This window comes from Hippoglossus stenolepis, chromosome 3, assembly GCF_022539355.2.
Source record: "Hippoglossus stenolepis isolate QCI-W04-F060 chromosome 3, HSTE1.2, whole genome shotgun sequence".
In the NCBI taxonomy this organism is placed as follows: Eukaryota; Metazoa; Chordata; class Actinopteri; order Pleuronectiformes; family Pleuronectidae; genus Hippoglossus; species Hippoglossus stenolepis.
Window position 1 is genome coordinate 14,258,347 of NC_061485.1, and position 18,167 is coordinate 14,276,513.

At 40.5% G+C, this 18,167-nt stretch overlaps 1 protein-coding gene across 1 annotated transcript; it reads left to right on the forward strand.

Annotated features, from left to right (window-relative positions):
- Window positions 1-235: 235 nt before the first annotated feature.
- On the forward strand, window positions 236-13,907 carry LOC118105517 (myosin heavy chain, fast skeletal muscle). The gene is made up of 41 exons (XM_035153384.2): window positions 236-304; window positions 394-432; window positions 537-747; window positions 857-1,000; window positions 1,231-1,387; window positions 1,547-1,574; window positions 1,691-1,802; window positions 1,886-1,978; window positions 2,213-2,276; window positions 2,357-2,455; window positions 2,563-2,666; window positions 2,747-2,885; window positions 3,144-3,262; window positions 3,378-3,527; window positions 3,615-3,785; window positions 3,875-4,181; window positions 4,299-4,369; window positions 4,846-4,933; window positions 5,148-5,265; window positions 5,349-5,472; window positions 5,580-5,716; window positions 7,024-7,279; window positions 7,372-7,614; window positions 7,706-7,882; window positions 7,962-8,107; window positions 8,190-8,280; window positions 8,691-9,080; window positions 9,207-9,333; window positions 9,459-9,577; window positions 9,666-9,862; window positions 9,945-10,128; window positions 10,206-10,371; window positions 10,826-10,950; window positions 11,074-11,382; window positions 11,467-11,670; window positions 11,760-11,885; window positions 12,339-12,509; window positions 12,717-12,821; window positions 13,353-13,448; window positions 13,571-13,702; window positions 13,795-13,907. The coding sequence occupies exons 3-41, from the start codon at window positions 544-546 to the stop codon at window positions 13,813-13,815; spliced, it is 5,814 nt and encodes a 1,937-aa protein (XP_035009275.1). The 5' UTR covers window positions 236-304; window positions 394-432; window positions 537-543; the 3' UTR covers window positions 13,816-13,907.
- The last annotated feature ends 4,260 nt before the right edge of the window (window positions 13,908-18,167 follow it).

Below are 18,167 nucleotides of genomic sequence, written 5' to 3' on the forward strand. Positions count from 1 at the left end.
CTGAACCGCTGTGCACAAAGCAGCATGTGTGAAAATGCAGAGTGAAAAACGCACTGGCTGGTTTTCGGTCAGGAATTTAAATTTTAATCTGGGCTTTAATTTAATCTTCGTTCTTGTGTGATGTAGGATAAGATGGCACCTGTTGTGACGATGAGTTTGGGGAGCCATCTGATACTGCTCTTCTTCGACAAGCTCAGTGACCTTAACAGGAGGGGCTGCTCCTCTGGGGTGGGCAGAGATTTCAGTATAAAAGAGGCACTCCCAGGTTCCACAGAAGCTCTGGACTGATAGGCTGTTAAACAAGGTGAGTCGTCTATCCCACTTCATCACCGATCTCTGCTTTAAATCAAGTAGTTCTTTTTCTATTGCTAATTTAAATGTGATTTTTTTTAGTATATCCACCCAGCAACACCAGCCCTTGACCATTTAAGGGTAAAATGAAGCAATTTTTTATGATATAATTTTAAATGATTTATCTTTAAATGCAAACAAAAAAATACATTTTTAACATCACTTTTTTTAACTTTATGTTACAGAGCCGCCATGAGTGGGGACCAGGAACTGTCCTGTTTTGGGCCGGCGTGCATTTACCTCCGCAAACCCGAAAGGGAGAGGGTAGAGGCTCAGAACACTCCCTTCGATGCTAAAACTGCTTTTTTCGTGACTGAGCCTGCTGAGATGTACTTGAAGGGGAAACTGGTGAAGAAGGAGGGAGGCAAAGCCACAGTGGAGATAAAGGGTGGGAAGGTAGGTGGACGTCAGGATACAAGTTAAACTAATGACTCCATAGTGTCGCCCTTTATTTCATAATGATGCTGCACACTGTCAGTACCAAAGTCCCTCTGTGTCTGTGCAGACTCTCACTGTAAAGGACGATGACATCTTCCCCATGAACCCTCCCAAGTATGATAAGATTGAGGACATGGCCATGATGACCCACCTCAGCGAGCCTTCTGTGCTGTATAACCTCAAAGAGCGTTACGCAGCGTGGATGATCTACGTAAGAGCAGTTTGAACATCAAAGAATAACTTTTTGTCCTGTGATTGTGGTGATTTTAACCAAAGACCTCATCTGTCATCTTGTTTTCTGATGACTCTTCCATTTGCATTAACACTGCACAATGGGACATCTTCTACCCCTGCATCCCAAAAAAACAACCCCGAACATTTGCATATAAATAAGGATTATTTTGCAAATGAATCATTTTTTTACTTTTCACACTGTAACAGACCTACTCCGGGCTGTTCTGCGTCACTGTGAATCCCTACAAGTGGCTCCCAGTGTATGATTCAGTGGTTGTAGCAGGATACAGAGGAAAGAAGAGGATTGAGGCTCCACCCCACATCTTCTCCATCTCTGATAACGCCTATCAGTTCATGCTCCAAGGTATGTATCCCTTTCTAAGCACCTCTGTGTCCTTGACAATTATACACACTCCGATAATGTTTGGGTGTCACTGGTAAAAGTTAAGTTTGTCGTATATTAGAACTGGGGACTGCTGTGATCTAAAAATATAACAGTCTCACTGTTTTATTCTCTCAACAGATCGTGAGAATCAGTCTATCCTGATTACGTAAGTCAACACTGAAGAGAGCTTGTATCTGTTTTGCTAATATCTGACGTGTACTTTGTTTGTATACGTCAGATATAATACATGCTGTATAATTTTTTTCACTCAATATATTATAGTGGAGAATCCGGTGCAGGAAAGACCGTCAACACCAAACGTGTCATCCAGTACTTTGCGACAATCGCAGTGGCTGGAGGAAAGAAGGATGCACATACTTCTGGAAAAATTAAGGTAGGTAAAGAAGTGATATACTGAACACGTGAATGATGTATAAAGTTAATACGAGAAAATACTAAAAAATGCCAAATTCTTAGGGGTCCCTGGAAGATCAAATCATTGCAGCGAACCCCCTGCTGGAGGCTTATGGAAATGCCAAAACTGTGAGGAATGACAACTCATCCCGCTTTGTAAGTTTTACTTTACAGAATCCTGCTGCCTTAAAAAAGAGTCTGTTTTTAAAATGCTCTTAAAGTCTTTACCTTTCTGATGTTGTATTTTAAGGTAGTTTTTCAGACAGTTTGAGATTGAAAAGAATGTGAAGATAGAACATAAACATCATGAATATAGCCTGCTGGATTCAAACCCATAACATTTAGCAGTGTCACTTCTCCGCCCTCACTAATGACTTCATTCTTCTGTAGGGTAAATTCATCAGAATCCATTTTAGCACAACTGGAAAGTTGGCTTCAGCTGATATTGAAACATGTAAGTTTCCAGCCGATGGTTAGCCCCAAGGTTTGGTTAAAGGACAAACTTTAAACCATCTTGTTGCCTCGTCTCTTCAGATCTGCTGGAGAAGTCTCGAGTGACGTTCCAGCTGTCTGCTGAGAGGAGCTACCACATCTTCTACCAGCTCATGACGGGTCACAAACCTGAGCTCATAGGTGAGTAACTTAACCATATATTATATCATTTCATAGAATAAATATATGCTTTAAATGGTATTCAGTTATATATACAGATATATTTAAATACAATGAATGTGTTTCAGAGGGTCTCCTCATCACCACCAACCCATTTGACTACCCCATGGTCAGTCAGGGTGAAATCACTGTGAAGAGCATCGATGACATTGAAGAATTCATCGCCACTGATGTGAGTGGACGCATTAAATCAGAATCAGAGAATCCAAAAGCTTAAAAGTTACACTCAAACATTTTTTTCTTTTTCTGCAGACTGCCATCGACATTCTGGGCTTCACTGCAGAGGAGAAGCTGGGCATATACAAGCTGACTGGAGCTGTGATGCATCATGGGAACATGAAATTCAAGCAGAAGCAACGTGAAGAGCAGGCTGAGCCTGACGGCAATGAGGGTAAATAATGGTTTAAATCTCTTAAATCATTGTTTATATATATCCTCTATATTGTATATATATTTATATTGTATATTGATGCTGGATTCTCCTGGAGCAGCTGGAGGATTTGAAAATGTCAGCAATCTGAGCTATACCCTGCTGAGCTCTCTGCCCAGCAGTACAGTACAGGATGAAGATGTGCTTTTTTTTTTTATATTGCAGATTGTCACATTACTTAGTAATGTGGTTATTCTTTGTGGTTTCTGCTTTTAACAGAGGCTGATAAAATCGCTTACCTTATGGGCCTGAATTCTGCTGAAATGCTCAAGGCCTTGTGTTACCCAAGAGTCAAGGTTGGCAATGAAATGGTGGTTAAAGGTCAAACTGTGCCACAGGTAATTAATATAAAGATATAAATCTTTGACTTTTGCATCACACATAAATGTATTAATTAATATGAAAATACCACATGTCTTGCACAACAAGAACTCCAACTCTTTCATTCTTTAGGTGCATAATTCCGTCATGGCTCTCTCCAAGTCTGTCTATGAGAAAATGTTCTTGTGGATGGTCGTCAGAATCAATGAGATGCTGGACACCAGGCAGCCAAGAAACTCTTTCATCGGCGTCCTGGACATTGCAGGGTTTGAGATCTTTGATGTAAGTAAAACTCCACATTGAACTTTACAATGCAGAGTGAACCAGCGGTGTGAAAGTTTGGTCCTGTTTCTTCTCCCTCGTTTCCAGTACAACAGCTTGGAGCAGCTGTGCATCAACTTCACCAATGAAAAACTGCAACAGTTTTTCAACCACCACATGTTTGTCCTGGAGCAAGAAGAGTACAAGAAAGAGGGAATTGAATGGGAGTTCATTGACTTTGGTATGGATCTGGCCGCCTGCATTGAGCTTATTGAGAAGGTGAGGAACTTGCTGTATATTCACAAATATAGAAAACTGTCTGCTGACTTGAAAGTTTTTTGTTTCAAATATTAATTTCTTCATTACAGCCAATGGGCATCTTCTCCATCCTTGAAGAGGAGTGCATGTTCCCCAAGGCGTCAGACATAACCTTCAAGAACAAACTGTACGACCAGCATCTTGGTAAAAGTGCCCCCTTCCAGAAACCAAAACCTGCCAAAGGCAAAGCTGAGGCCCACTTCTCTCTGATGCACTATGCTGGCACTGTTGATTACAATGTCACTGGCTGGTTGGACAAGAACAAAGACCCCCTGAACGACTCAGTGGTTCAGCTCTACCAGAAGTCTTCAGTCAAACTGCTGGCTCTACTTTACTTATCACACTCCTCAGGAGACGGTAGTGTAATTTTTTTTAATATTAAAGTTATTACACATCATGTCTGCATTTCACTTGTCATAGATAAAGAATGATGGAAGTGCAAAATGAAAATATAACTGGAAATGCTTTTTGCAGATGCTAAAGGTGGAAAGAAGGCTGGCAAGAAGAAGGGTGGCTCCTTCCAGACAGTGTCAGCTCTCTTCAGGGTAAGTTCTCATATTTATATATATATGTGTTTTATACAAAATGTTTCAATACTTGCATAAATATTGTGGGAACACCTCACAGGGTTGTTAATAATCAGATATCCTAACTCTAAGATTTACACAAGAAACATGACTTTTGTACATTGGTGACTTGTTTCCACCAAAGACATATATAATTGTAACAGGACATTTATGGTGTTGTATTGATTAGGTTGACATAAGATTGGTGCTTTAGGTTCCATCGCTGGATGGAACAAACTGTGAGAGGAGCAGGCACAATGAAACATTTCTAAAATATATATAAATGATGAATAACCTCTAATGGTAATGTCAAGCCTTACAAAAAATATATATATTTCTATTTTGATAAACGTAAGTTCAGATATATGTTGTAATCGAAGCCTTTGCAAATCGAAATGTCAATGTATAACTCATTTGTTCAGCACCATAACTATGAATGTTCTGTCCGTCACCAGGAGAACTTGGGGAAGCTGATGACCAACTTAAGGAGCACTCACCCACATTTTGTGCGCTGTTTGATCCCCAATGAATCAAAAACACCAGGTAGGTCCTACGACTAACAAAAGTCTTCACGAACACCATTCAGGTCTCACAACTGCTCAGATGAGACAGGATGTCTCCACAATAAACACAATTTCTTCACCTACTGTGCGATTAGCTCCTCTGTCTGCAGCAGGGCGATGACAGATGACACATTAAACCAGGATTACTCACTCACCAGTGTAACTTCATGTCCGTGTCCCTGTTACTGTTTAAGGTCTCATGGAGAACTTCCTGGTCATCCACCAGCTCAGGTGTAACGGTGTGCTGGAGGGAATCAGGATCTGCAGGAAAGGTTTCCCCAGCAGAATCCAATACGGTGACTTCAAGCAGAGGTACTGTAGTTGTTTACGTTGGTAGTGTCAGACCACATGATTCAGCTTTCTACCTGATCTGATTCAAGTTCAATCCATTACAGATACAAAGTGTTGAATGCTAGTGTCATCCCCGAGGGACAGTTCATTGACAACAAGAAGGCGTCAGAGAAATTACTGGCGTCCATCAGCGTGGACCAATCCCAGTACAGATTTGGTCATACCAAGGTGAATAAAATGACTCCATCACAAGTATGAAATAGTAGAATTACTGTGTAGCTTTAATCCCAGACAAAATGTGTTGGTTAAGACAATGTCTTGACAAATGTAAACAGGTATTCTTCAAGGCTGGACTGCTGGGAACTCTGGAGGAGATGAGAGATGAGAAACTGGTGGAGCTGGTCACAATGACTCAGGCTCTCTGCAGAGGTTACCTCATGAGACGGGAGTTTGTCAAGATGATGGCGAGAAGGTGGGTTCATGACTTTACTTTTGACTCACGCTTATTCTTCACTGTGTCCACATTGACTTCATGCCGCTGTTGTGAATTTCTGTCACCGTGGTGGATTTGAAGTCCAGTCTAGAGATAAAATGTGTGTGACCAGGACAGATTTATTTTATCGCTCAAACAATATCGTGTTAGTTATTTTTATAAGTAATCCTACATAAAGCTACAGATTTAAAATACTGATTACATGTAGACACAGGTATTTTTGAAAGAATGCACTTTTGTAAAAATCTCTGTTTTAGTGACTGTTTAAATTTTCGCATGTGGACGAGAGGTCAGAATACTGAGGTTTGTTTGGCAAAATATCTGCATTTCGTGTGGCAGGGCCTGAATGAGTGAAGGCCTTGAGACTATGAAGGGTGATGAAGATACTGTGTGTGGTTGTATTGTGCAGCTGATGTTCCTGTGAATGGAATTGTGAATGCTGTTACTCCTGGACAGGCTTGCTGTTATAGAGTCTGGTATTTGGGGATATGTAGGGCTGCTTGAAAGTTGGTCGCTCCTGGCAAATATTTCATACTTTGCTTTACAAGAGTCTGTGCTGTAGCAGTGGAGGAAAAGTCTGACATCCTAATGAGATCCAGGGAGACGGAGGAGTCTGCTCCAGTAGAACTGCAGAACGACGAAGAAAATTAATAATTTAGACACATTTTCTGACTAAAATCTTTTATTTTGATAATTTCTTTACTTTAAATTGATCATGCTTATTAGGAAAACAAAAAGATGAGTTTCATCCAGCTACATGGAAAGTGCATGTAGGCTACAAGTAAATTCTTGGCGTTTTCAGCACAGGGACTAAAAAAGGAAAGTGTGCCAGTGTGCACTGGGCTTCCACAGGAGAAAGATCTCTGGCTGCACTAAAGATAGCTGGATGCTGAAATACACTGCACCCCCCAGGCAGATGTATGAGAAGCTGTGAGAAACTGCGAAAACACAAAAGTTGTCTTCAATAAGTGTCCATGGAGAGTGAGGGTCAGGTTTTCAGCTCAGACAAGATATACAATTATATAAAAGTAAAGTCTCTAGCAGCAAGAGTTGCTAAACACATACTGTCAAAAAATAATATTAAAAAAATAGATACAAACCAAATACTCACGTTAAGAAAGAAAAGGGGTATTAGTAGTATTTTTTATATTTAATTTAACATTCAAAAGTATTTTATGGAATGTCCATGTTTTTTACAGTGAGTGACTGCTGCAATAACAAAGTGTCATGTACTTTTCATTTGTTTTCAAGATTTTTTTCCTGTTTTCTATTGTTTTTATCCCCAGGGAGGCAATTTACTCTATTCAGTACAACATCCGCTCATTCATGAATGTCAAAACCTGGCCATGGATGAAGCTGTACTTCAGAATCAAGCCCCTGCTGAAGAGTGCAGAGTCTGAGAAAGAGATGGTCCAAATGAAAGAGGACTTTGAAAAGACCAAAGAGGAGCTAGCGAAGGCTCTGGCCAAGAAGAAGGAGCTGGAAGAGAAGATGGTTTCACTGCTGCAGGAGAAGAATGATCTGCAGCTACAAATTCAGTCTGTACGTTAAATAGACAGAAGAAAGGTCCTACTTCTAAGATTTTTGTTTTTACAATTAACTTATTATTTTGCTGTATGTCACTGTAAATCTAGGAAGGTGAAACCCTCACAGATGCTGAGGAAAGGTGTGAGGGGCTCATTAAAGCAAAGATCCAGCTTGAGGCCAAAGTCAAAGAGACGTCGGAGAGACTGGAGGACGAGGAGGAAATCAATGGTGAGTTGACTGCAAAGAAGAGGAAGCTGGAGGACGAATGCTCCGAGCTGAAGAAAGACATTGACGACTTGGAGCTCACGCTGGCCAAGGTGGAAAAGGAGAAACATGCCACTGAGAACAAGGTGATGGTCATAACCTCAGTTTATTAAACAATGTACATTTTAGATGCTGTGTACTTTGATCAAATATTAACAATTTATCAAAACTCTCCAGGTTAAAAACCTGGTGGAGGAAATGACTTCTCAAGATGAGACCATTGCAAAGCTGTCTAAAGAGAAGAAAGCCCTCCAAGAGGCTCATCAGCAGACCCTGGATGATCTGCAGGCAGAGGAAGACAAAGTCAACACTCTGACGAAGGCTAAAGTGAAGCTGGAGCAGCAAGTGGACGATGTGAGTAATAATAACAAACTGTGATTTCAGTCTTTGTGAAAAACAAATAAGAATTAACACCCCTTCTCGATTAAAACAGCTCGAAGGTTCTCTGGAGCAAGAAAAGAAGCTTCGTATGGACCTTGAACGAGCCAAAAGAAAGCTTGAGGGAGATCTCAAGCTGGCCCATGAAACCGTCATGGATCTGGAGAACGACAAGCAGCAGGCTGACGAGAAAATAAAGAAGTATGTAAAAATGAGAGCTAAATTTATACAATCACTACAATGACAGTGCAGCTAATACATTTCTTTTGTTTTGCTATTAAAGGAGAGACTTTGAGATGAGCCAGGTCCTCGGCAAGATAGAAGATGAGCAAGCACTCAGTGTTCAGCTTCACAAGAAAATCAAGGAGCTGCAGGTATCTATGATGTGTATATATATATTTATAAATATGTATTATAATATTATAAACGAAGTATTAACTTTTCTTTTAAAAGGGTGACTGATGGATGAATAGGATGAAAATCCAGAACAGTTCTTTCTAAAATTGTAACAATCCCTGAACTGTTTGGTTTAGGTTTGGTGAAAATTGTGGATTGTATTTTTTCCTAATAATATCACCCTAACCTTCAGTTGGGGGTTTGACCCTCATGTGGTTTTCTGCCAGAGCAGAAAATCTGTTTCATTACTCTGTATTATCAGAAATGTGCAGTGACCCCAAAAAGCATGTCAAATGTGTTGGTATACTCAACATACTTGAGATTTAAAGTAGTAGGGTTTGGAGTACAGCACATATAACAATGACTTTATGTTCTTTTTGCATCGCAGGCTCGTATTGAGGAGCTGGAGGAGGAGATCGAGGCCGAGAGAGCTGCTCGGGCCAAGGTAGAGAAGCAGAGGTCTGATCTCTCCAGGGAACTTGAAGAGATCAGCGAGAGGCTGGAAGAGGCCGGAGGAGCGACATCTGTTCAAATTGAGATGAACAAGAAGCGCGAGGCCGAGTTTCTGAAGCTGCGTCGTGATCTCGAAGAGGCCACGCTGCACCACGAGGCCACGGCTGCTGCTCTGCGCAAGAAGCAGGCTGACAGCACGGCGGAGCTGGGAGAGCAGATCGATAACCTCCAGAGAGTCAAACAGAAGCTGGAGAAAGAGAAAAGTGAATTCAAGATGGAGATCGACGACCTCAGCAGCAACATGGAATCGATTGCCAAATTAAAAGTAAAATTTACAATTTTTTTATGATTTGATTTGATAAAAACAATCAGGGCAAATCCTGTTTTATCACCAGTAGAATCAGTGTGACTCCGGTTGGCTTCACCATGCATTGTTGATTTGTGTCTGCAGGGCAACCTGGAGAAAATGTGCCGTTCTCTTGAGGATCAACTAAGTGAATTAAAGACCAGGGATGAAGAACACATGCGTCAGTTAAATGATGTGAATGTTACGAAATCACGGCTGTTGACTGAAAACGGTGAGTGCAACAGCTGGGATTAAATTTAAATAACAGACACGCAACGATTCAGAAAACCCTAAAGCATAGTTTAACACATATCACTAACGACGCTGAATAAATGAACTCTGCTTGACTCCAATCAGGTGAAGTTGGTCGTCAGTTGGAGGAAAAGGAGTCTCTTGTTTCTCAGCTTACGAGAGGCAAACAGGCTTATATTCATCAGATTGAGGAGCTCAAAAGGCACCTTGAGGAGGAAGTTAAGGTAGCTACTGCAGACTACGACACAGATTTATTTTTTAAAAAGGAGAAATGTAAAGATCTATGCTGTAAATTTGTTTTGTCATTATTAGGCCAAGAACGCCCTGGCTCATGCGGTGCAGTCATCCCGTCATGACTGCGACCTGCTCAGAGAGCAGTATGAAGAGGAGCAGGAGGCCAAGGCGGAGCTGCAGCGAGGGATGTCCAAGGCCAACAGCGAGGTGGCTCAGTGGAGAAGCAAATACGAGACTGATGCCATTCAGCGCACTGAGGAGCTGGAGGAGGCCAAGTAATGGACAGTCCTGAAGTCACACTTGTTTCCACATGTATCCACAAGTTTTCATAAACCCATTTACCATCTATTCTAACAGGAAAAAGCTCGCCCAGCGTCTTCAGGATGCAGAGGAATGCATCGAGGCTGTGAATGCTAAATGTGCCTCTCTGGAAAAGACAAAACAGAGACTGCAGGCTGAAGTGGAGGACCTGATGATCGATGTGGAGAGAGCCAACGCTCTGGCTGCTAACCTCGACAAGAAGCAGAGGAACTTTGACAAGGTTAGACTGTTTTCAGTGTGTAAACATCTTTAATTTAGGCAGTGACAAAAACACTCACCTGTTTGTTCTGCTGTCAGGTTCTTGCAGAGTGGAAGCAGAAGTATGAGGAGAGCCAGGCCGAGCTGGAGGGATCTCTGAAGGAGGCTCGTTCTTTGAGCACCGAGATATTCAAGATGAAAAACTCATATGAAGAAGCTCTGGATCACCTGGAGACTCTGAAGAGGGAGAACAAGAACCTGCAACGTAAGATGATCATTTTTGTCTGCTTGTAATTGGAAGGTAGAGCATCTCGTCCACAAACCAGAAGGTCTGTGGTTCGATTCCTCGGCTCCTCCATTCTGTGTCCTTCATACTTTAGTCGTGCCCAGAGTGTGAGTAATGTGTGAATGGTAAAACTGTACTGTGAAGCGCTTTGAGTGGGCATCAAAACTAGATAAATGCTATATTAATAAAGACCATTTACCATTGATGACATAGTTTGAAAATGTGAAAAATTATTATTAATAATTATAACTTGAAACATCTTAAATAGTAAGGGAAAAATTGTAGTAAGTGGGAATTTAAGGGAAGATAAATAATTTTGTTAACATGAGGTTTAGAATTGAAAAAATACTAAAATTTCAACATTAAGCTTCATGGACAAATTAATAGTTATATTTTATATCGATTTTTCTGATCTTTTTTTTTTTTTCAACAGAGGAAATCACTGATTTGACTGAATGTCTCGGTGAATCGGGAAAAACAATTCATGAACTGGAAAAGGGTAAAAAGTCAGCAGAGACTGAAAAAGCAGAAATCCAAACTGCTCTGGAGGAGGCAGAGGTAAATAACATGACATAAAAAACACAGAGAAGAAAACTAAGTAACTTAGAATCTTTATGATCAACAAGATGCAGCCAAAACTTAAAACCTAAATCCTGTGAATACTCACATTTTACTCTACAGGCTACGCTGGAGCACGAAGAATCCAAGATCATGCGTGTCCAGCTGGAGCTCACCCAGATGAAAAATGAAATTGACAGGAAACTTGCTGAGAAGGACGAGGAGATCGAGCAGATCAAGAGGAACAGCCAGAGAGTGATCGAGACCATGCAGAGCACGCTGGACGCTGAGATCAGGAGCAGGAACGATGCCATGAGAATCAAGAAGAAGATGGAGGGAGACCTGAATGAGATGGAGGTCCAGCTGAGCCATGCCAACCGACAGGCAGCTGAATCCCAGAAACAGCTGAGAAACGTGCAGGGGCAGCTTAAGGTATGGTGGAGGGTCAAAGAAAACTGTAAGTGAAGCTCACTTTATTTCTACTGCATTGTAAATGTGTTTTTATAATTTATTTAGGATGCACAACTGCACCTTGATGAAGCGATCAGAGGTCATGAGGAAATGAAGGAGCAGGTGGCCATGGTGGAGCGCAGGAACATCCTGATGCTGGCTGAGATCGAGGAGCTCAGAGTTGCACTGGAGCAGACGGACAGGAGCCGCAAAGTGGCTGAACAGGAGCTGGTTGATGCCAGCGAGCGCGTGGGACTGCTGCACTCTCAGGTAAATAATTGTGTTTCACAGGTACCGTTAAAATGTTTTGGTTTTGTTAAGAAAACTGAACTCTCCCCTCTGTGGATGTTTCCTTTTAGAACACGAATCTCATTAACACTAAAAGGAAGCTGGAGGCCGACCTGGTCCAGATCCAGGGTGAAGTGGAGGATTCTGTTCAGGAAGCAAGAAATGCTGAAGAAAAGGCCAAGAAGGCCATCACTGATGTGAGCTCTGTTCTAATATTCACTCACTGATTCATTCAAAACCCAGGTGCACATTTATACAAGTTATGTGCTCCAGACATTCAAGTGGTTAATGTAGTGCAGCAGGTTCTGAATTAAGAACAGTTAAATAAAACATTGTTTTTTGAATTAAGTAGAATGTATAAGGTTTGTCGTGGAAAACATCGACACATCGTCACATCGATAATATTTTCATTCTAACAGTGCTGAAAATTATACATACATTCTACCTGAGGTCAGTGGGTATTGGTCCCAAAACCATAGAAGCAGTGAGCTTGAACTTATCGTTATTAGGCTGCTACAACCTTTTCTTTCTGTACAACCAGGCATTTTTAGGAAGATGGTGTCTACAGTTTACAGGCTGATATCACTGAATTCGTTGTATTAGGCCTCATTGTCCCTGATCATTCTTCTCATTGGCCGTTTCTCAATCAGGCGGCCATGATGGCTGAAGAGTTGAAGAAGGAGCAGGACACCAGCTCTCATTTGGAGAGGATGAAGAAGAACCTGGAGGTGACAGTGAAGGACCTGCAGCACCGTCTTGACGAGGCCGAGAATCTGGCCCTGAAGGGCGGCAAGAAGCAGCTCCAGAAATTAGAGGCTAGAGTAAGTGCCACATAAAAAGTGCTTTATATTCACCTCTGATGAAGGATCCGTAACATGTTGCCCTTTTTATACATAGGAATAAAGTTTATTCTACATGGATATGAACATCTCCAAAAACGGAATGTTTTAATAAGAAGCTCATTAGAGTTGCATTGTATGACATTTCTGTTCGAATGCTGATGAAATCTGGAAATCTTGTTTTTCAAGGTGCGAGAGCTGGAGTCTGAAGTGGAGGCGGAGCAGAGGCGTGGAGCTGAAGCAGTGAAAGGCCTCCGCAAATATGAGCGTAGAGTGAAGGAGCTGTCTTACCAGGTAAAGGCAAAACATACATCTTTTATAGTGTACATGAACATTTAATTAAACTGAGAGGTAATCCATTATGTTCATGTAAAAAAATAAAAACAATTTGTGGAGGTTCTTTAATTTGTTGCTCTGAAGTGGAGAAAGTGGATGTAAATTTTAAACCCCTAGAGGGCATGAATCACCATCATCTTTTTGACGCTCCTGCATTGATATAGAATACACCACAGCTAAAAATAAACACCATCATACATGCAGTAGTGTGCTGCCATTTGTAAGCTACACACAGGACATTCAGAGACACATTTTCAGTATGACAGCATTGTAAGGAGGAGGAACTATTGACTGTGCATTCACAGAGCAGCACTGAAGGAAGAAACTTCACAAGCAGTGAAAGTAAAAATACTCAGTTATATCATTGTTTGGAGCATGTGTGGTTGGGCTTCTGTCACTCTTTCTGAAATGACTTCACTGTGGAAGAAGCATAGGAATACACTGTGTGCTCTGTGAGTGGTTCAAGTGTACGCTGTGTACTTCCTACAGGCTGAGGAGGACAAGAAGAACATTGCCCGCCTTCAGGATCTGGTGGACAAGCTGCAGCTCAAAGTGAAATCCTACAAGAGGCAGTCTGAGGAATCTGTGAGTGTGAAATGTTTCACACAAACAAGCACCACCGACAACAGGATGCAGCAGTTTCTTTGTCTTGTTTAACTGGCGAGACAGTTCAAGATGTGACTAAACCTGATGTTTGTCGTCTTTAGGAGGAGCAGGCCAACACCCACCTGTCCAGGTACAGGAAGGTTCAGCACGAGATGGAGGAGGCTCAGGAGCGAGCCGACATCGCCGAGTCTCAGGTCAACAAGCTGAGGGCCAAGAGTCGGGAACTCGTCAGGGTAAAGTGGTTTTTAATTCCATTCATTCTAGGTGTGATTACACTTATACTTAAACACTAACTTCTCATTCTCTCTTTGTATTGATTTTAAAGGGAAAGGAGGCTGAAGAATGAGCATCTGTCCTGATGAGACTCAGCACGAGGAATCATACAATATGATTTTTGTTGAGTGTTACAAGAAATAAACCAGCAAGCAATTGACTATTTTTGACGTCTACTCAATTTTATTCAAAAATACTGTTTTTGCTGTTGTAAGCGACGTGGGTGTGCGGGAAGACATAAGCAAGCTTATGACTCAAAACTTTTAGTGAGGTCTCAATCCAGCACTGTTAAAACAGTTTTACTTAATTATCTTGCAAGTTAGGTAGTTTCTTAACAATGGTGAATATAAATGAAATAAAATCTGAATAATTTAAAACAATATAATCCAATAAAAAAACAAGAATGGCACTAAGTGGAGCTCATATCTCTCTCAAGGCCCAAGGCTCAAGATTGACACAAACAAACAAACAAACAAACTGACAAACAAACAAACAAACAAACAAATGGACAAACAAACAAACAAACAAACAAACAACAAACAGACAGACAGGGGTGAAAACATGATGTGGTGAAGATAACAATTTTCTATTTCAATGTTAATTGTCCAACATTTGCCTACAGAGATACGTTAATCAAAGCCAAAATTCTAAATAAATAATTTTAATGCACATATATTAAATATATAAATCATCAGAAATCTTTTGTCATTAGAACATAAATCTCAGATCTGATAGCAGCAGTGGAGGTCAGATGCGATCTCAAGTGTATCTTGTGTCTACGTGTGGGCTGTGCAGCTCTGTCACTCAAAGTCATGTCGTAGTCAACTGTTGCTTGTTATCATGTAAAAGTCCTGCAGGTTACAACAAGTGCAAATCTTTGCGTGTGGTGATAATGTTACCGACAGTCGTGTGACTTGACACTTTTTCTTTCTGCTTCTCACACACACACACACACTCCTCACACTATGTCAAGTTGGGATGAAAATAGATCTATCACGGCATACACTAATAATGCTGCGCGTGCTTCAGCACATGCATTGTTATCACCAAGGTCACTTCACTGTTAGTTAACATTCTTTATGAATTAGTTTGTTGGATCTTTTCAGAATATGTAATATATGCGTTTTCACTGAACAGCCAGTATTCAAAGTACAAGCTGTATGTTTCACTGAAACTCCGAATTAAAATTTGACTTCATGTAAATCACAGGCACAATACTTCAGAGGCGGGATGAAGCCATAGTACAGTGTAGTACTTGTACAGTATACTATATTTTGTTCCTTTAATACAATGTATTTTAATAGAGTAGGCAGAGTTTTAGTTGTAGACTTCCAGGGGCAAAACTTTGGGTTGAACATTGGGGGAATAATGTCAAGCGGCATTCTCTGGATAATTCTTGATTAATTATCATGATAATCAGTATTAATACGTCATATCTGACCAATTATACCAACTAGTTAGTAAACAAAGTAGCTGCGATAAAATTGGGGTGAAAAAAGTCATGTTTTCTTTGTGCTGCAAGTTAAATTGAATTAAGAAAACCAACCACCTTATCATCTTTTATAACGGACGATATGTTTCATTTAGTGTGACGTTAGATTGGTTACCACCCCCTGATCCCCCTCATAACGCCATAGGACAGTTCTTTTACTTCTCCAAATCCTTCTCGTACTTAAAAAGCTCCGTCTTTATTATCTTATATGGTATCGGTATATTTTAGTCGGTTCTTCAAGTCAATGAACAAGCAGCCTACTCTATAGCATCAGAGCGTCAGAAGACATTTGCAGGACTGTGATGCAGTATCTAGATTCGTCAGGTATTAAAATAACTTCATTAGCCAACCACAATATTTCCAGTCTGGTTATTGAAGTAAAACAATTGTCTTTAAGCTGTATATCTATCAAACCATGCATTAACTATACCTCTAACCTCCTGGAGCCAGTCCCAGCTGACAAAATGGTTTCTATCACAATATACAGTTTATTGATGCTGTAATATACAAGATAACTGTGACACAACTTAATCCCTAATTCCAATCCCCACTCAAAAGTTCAGTTAACAACTTAATGACTATTTACTGCTTTAAATACTGTATCATACATCCTGATTCCCATTCTGTATTTTTATTCTTCATTATATTATTACTTTAATTTGATGTGGCATATATTCACAGCAGTATCAAACAAATCTGAAAACAATGGTATGAAATTGATAAATGTATCAGTAGATCTATTTATGAATTGGTTTGTATTATATTTGAATACTGAACTCACATCTAAGAGCTGCGAGGAACTTTGCCCTTTTGTCAAACAGGAGGCTTGAGACCACAAAGGGAGCCAGTGTTTCATATCAAAGGTTGTTCCACAATAAGACTTGAAGCAGTGACAAATGGCTGAGCTCTAAGTTCATTGCTGAGGAGACGGCTATATTTGTATTTCTTCCAAATAAGCACAGCTGGGAGCATCAGAGATCAAGTAACAAATATTTTATTGAATATATAGGCCTGTTTTGTTGCGTGCAAAGTCCCGGCTACTTAGCTCCCGATGCCCTCTCCTCGTCTTTGACAGTTCAGTGTCATCTTTCACCAAGGAAAGAATGCAAACTACCACACATCATATAACATGATCCCCTTCTTGCGGCGGATGGGGAACAGACACTTGACTTAAAGGGAAGGTCAGGCTGCAACCCTGGCCTTGTCTTCAGTTCATCTGTCAGGACATACAGTTCAACAAGACCATTTAAAGAAAGGGTTTAAAAATACACGCGCACCCCCGAGACAACACAAGTGTCCCCTCTCAAAAAACCTGGAGACACGAATCTAATCCCTTGTTGGCTGCAGATTCCACATTGGACAATAAAGCTGTAACCGACAGTTTTAGAATTTACTGCGCCCACCACCGCCCCTCCACAAAATAAATCAAGACACTTTTGTTCGGGCCTTCGTATACAGGCAGAGTCTGTAGCGCCACTAAAATAAAGGTGCTACTGGGGTCAAAGACATCAGACAGTCGACTTGTCAACGGCGGCGGTTCAACTCGACCTCCTCTGTGAAGCTGTCTGGGATTCAACCGTTGACTTTGAGCAGCACAGAGGGGAGATGACTAATGACTGCACCCCGACGGCCTGACTGTTAGAGAAGTGGAGAGGCAACCTGACGCTGGAAAATATCAAGAGTGAAAGGGATTATTTGAATTATTCTAGGAATCTTTTTTAAAATTGTTAAAATGTATGGGGATGGAAATTGGGAAGGATAAAGTAAGACAAAAGAAATAGTGACAAAACCGTCAAAGTAATCCAACTAAAATCAAAACATTACAACATCTACATCAGTTTTCAGATGCTGTTATGATGAGGTTTTTGGTAAAACCCGTTAAGAAATCCATTCCGCTTTTAAATATACCGTTCATGTCAAGTAATTACAAGGAAATATATCAAATATATATATATTTGAATAGTTCTGTCTGATGTGGTCCTGTTAGCCCAACATTCAGTATCAGAGGTCTGACGTAGTCCCTGGAAAGACCCCGACCAGACCAGACGACCCTGTTAAAGTGAACACGTCTGTCATCGGTCTGATTTCTTGGATTCTCACACCATCATGAACCACAACAAAACTCTGAACCTAGAGATATTTGGAATTGTTTAGGTCTACTGGAGTGGTGTGAACTCAGCTGTGGGTCAAAAAAGATCAAATCAAACCTCAGACTATGTGAGAACACTGAAGGATGTAGATGAATCAAAATCTGTTCCTGCTTTTCCCCTAAAAACTTTACTCGGACTCATGTAGGCTAATATTGGAGAATATTAATGTTTTCAACTTTTATCTTAATACATTGATAATCAGTTTATTATTGATTTGTTTAATGCTACACTTACATTTTTTACATCTGGAAGAGTTTGTTTAAAGTTTGTTTAAAGTTACTGTGTTGACTCATAGACACGTTCACATATCTCCTTCCATCACATGACTCAATTCACACACACACACACACACAAAACCCAGGGTCCCTTCACTTTATGGAAGTTGTGTTGAACAAGTTGAAGTTTATTCACATGGTGCAGTTTTTATACAAGGAAAGTTCAACATGCTTCACAAGAAGTAATATGTACAAGAATAGAGGGAGGAGCCCTGCAAACATTACCCATCTGATCCTTTGTACATTGTGATCACTCCAGAGCCAAAATTATTCCACAGTAATTGCACAAATTCTTGGGGATGATATTTCATTGAAACTATAACAGGAGTGCTTTTCTTAGACCAATTTAAATACCTGGTAAAATCATGGAGTCTAGTCTGTGGGTAAACTCTGTTCTATAATGGAAGGTTAAAACAACACTGAAAATATGTCAGAGAAGAGAAAAATGGCAATAATGAGCCTGCATTGACATTAATATTGTTATAATATATGCATACAGCATTATAAA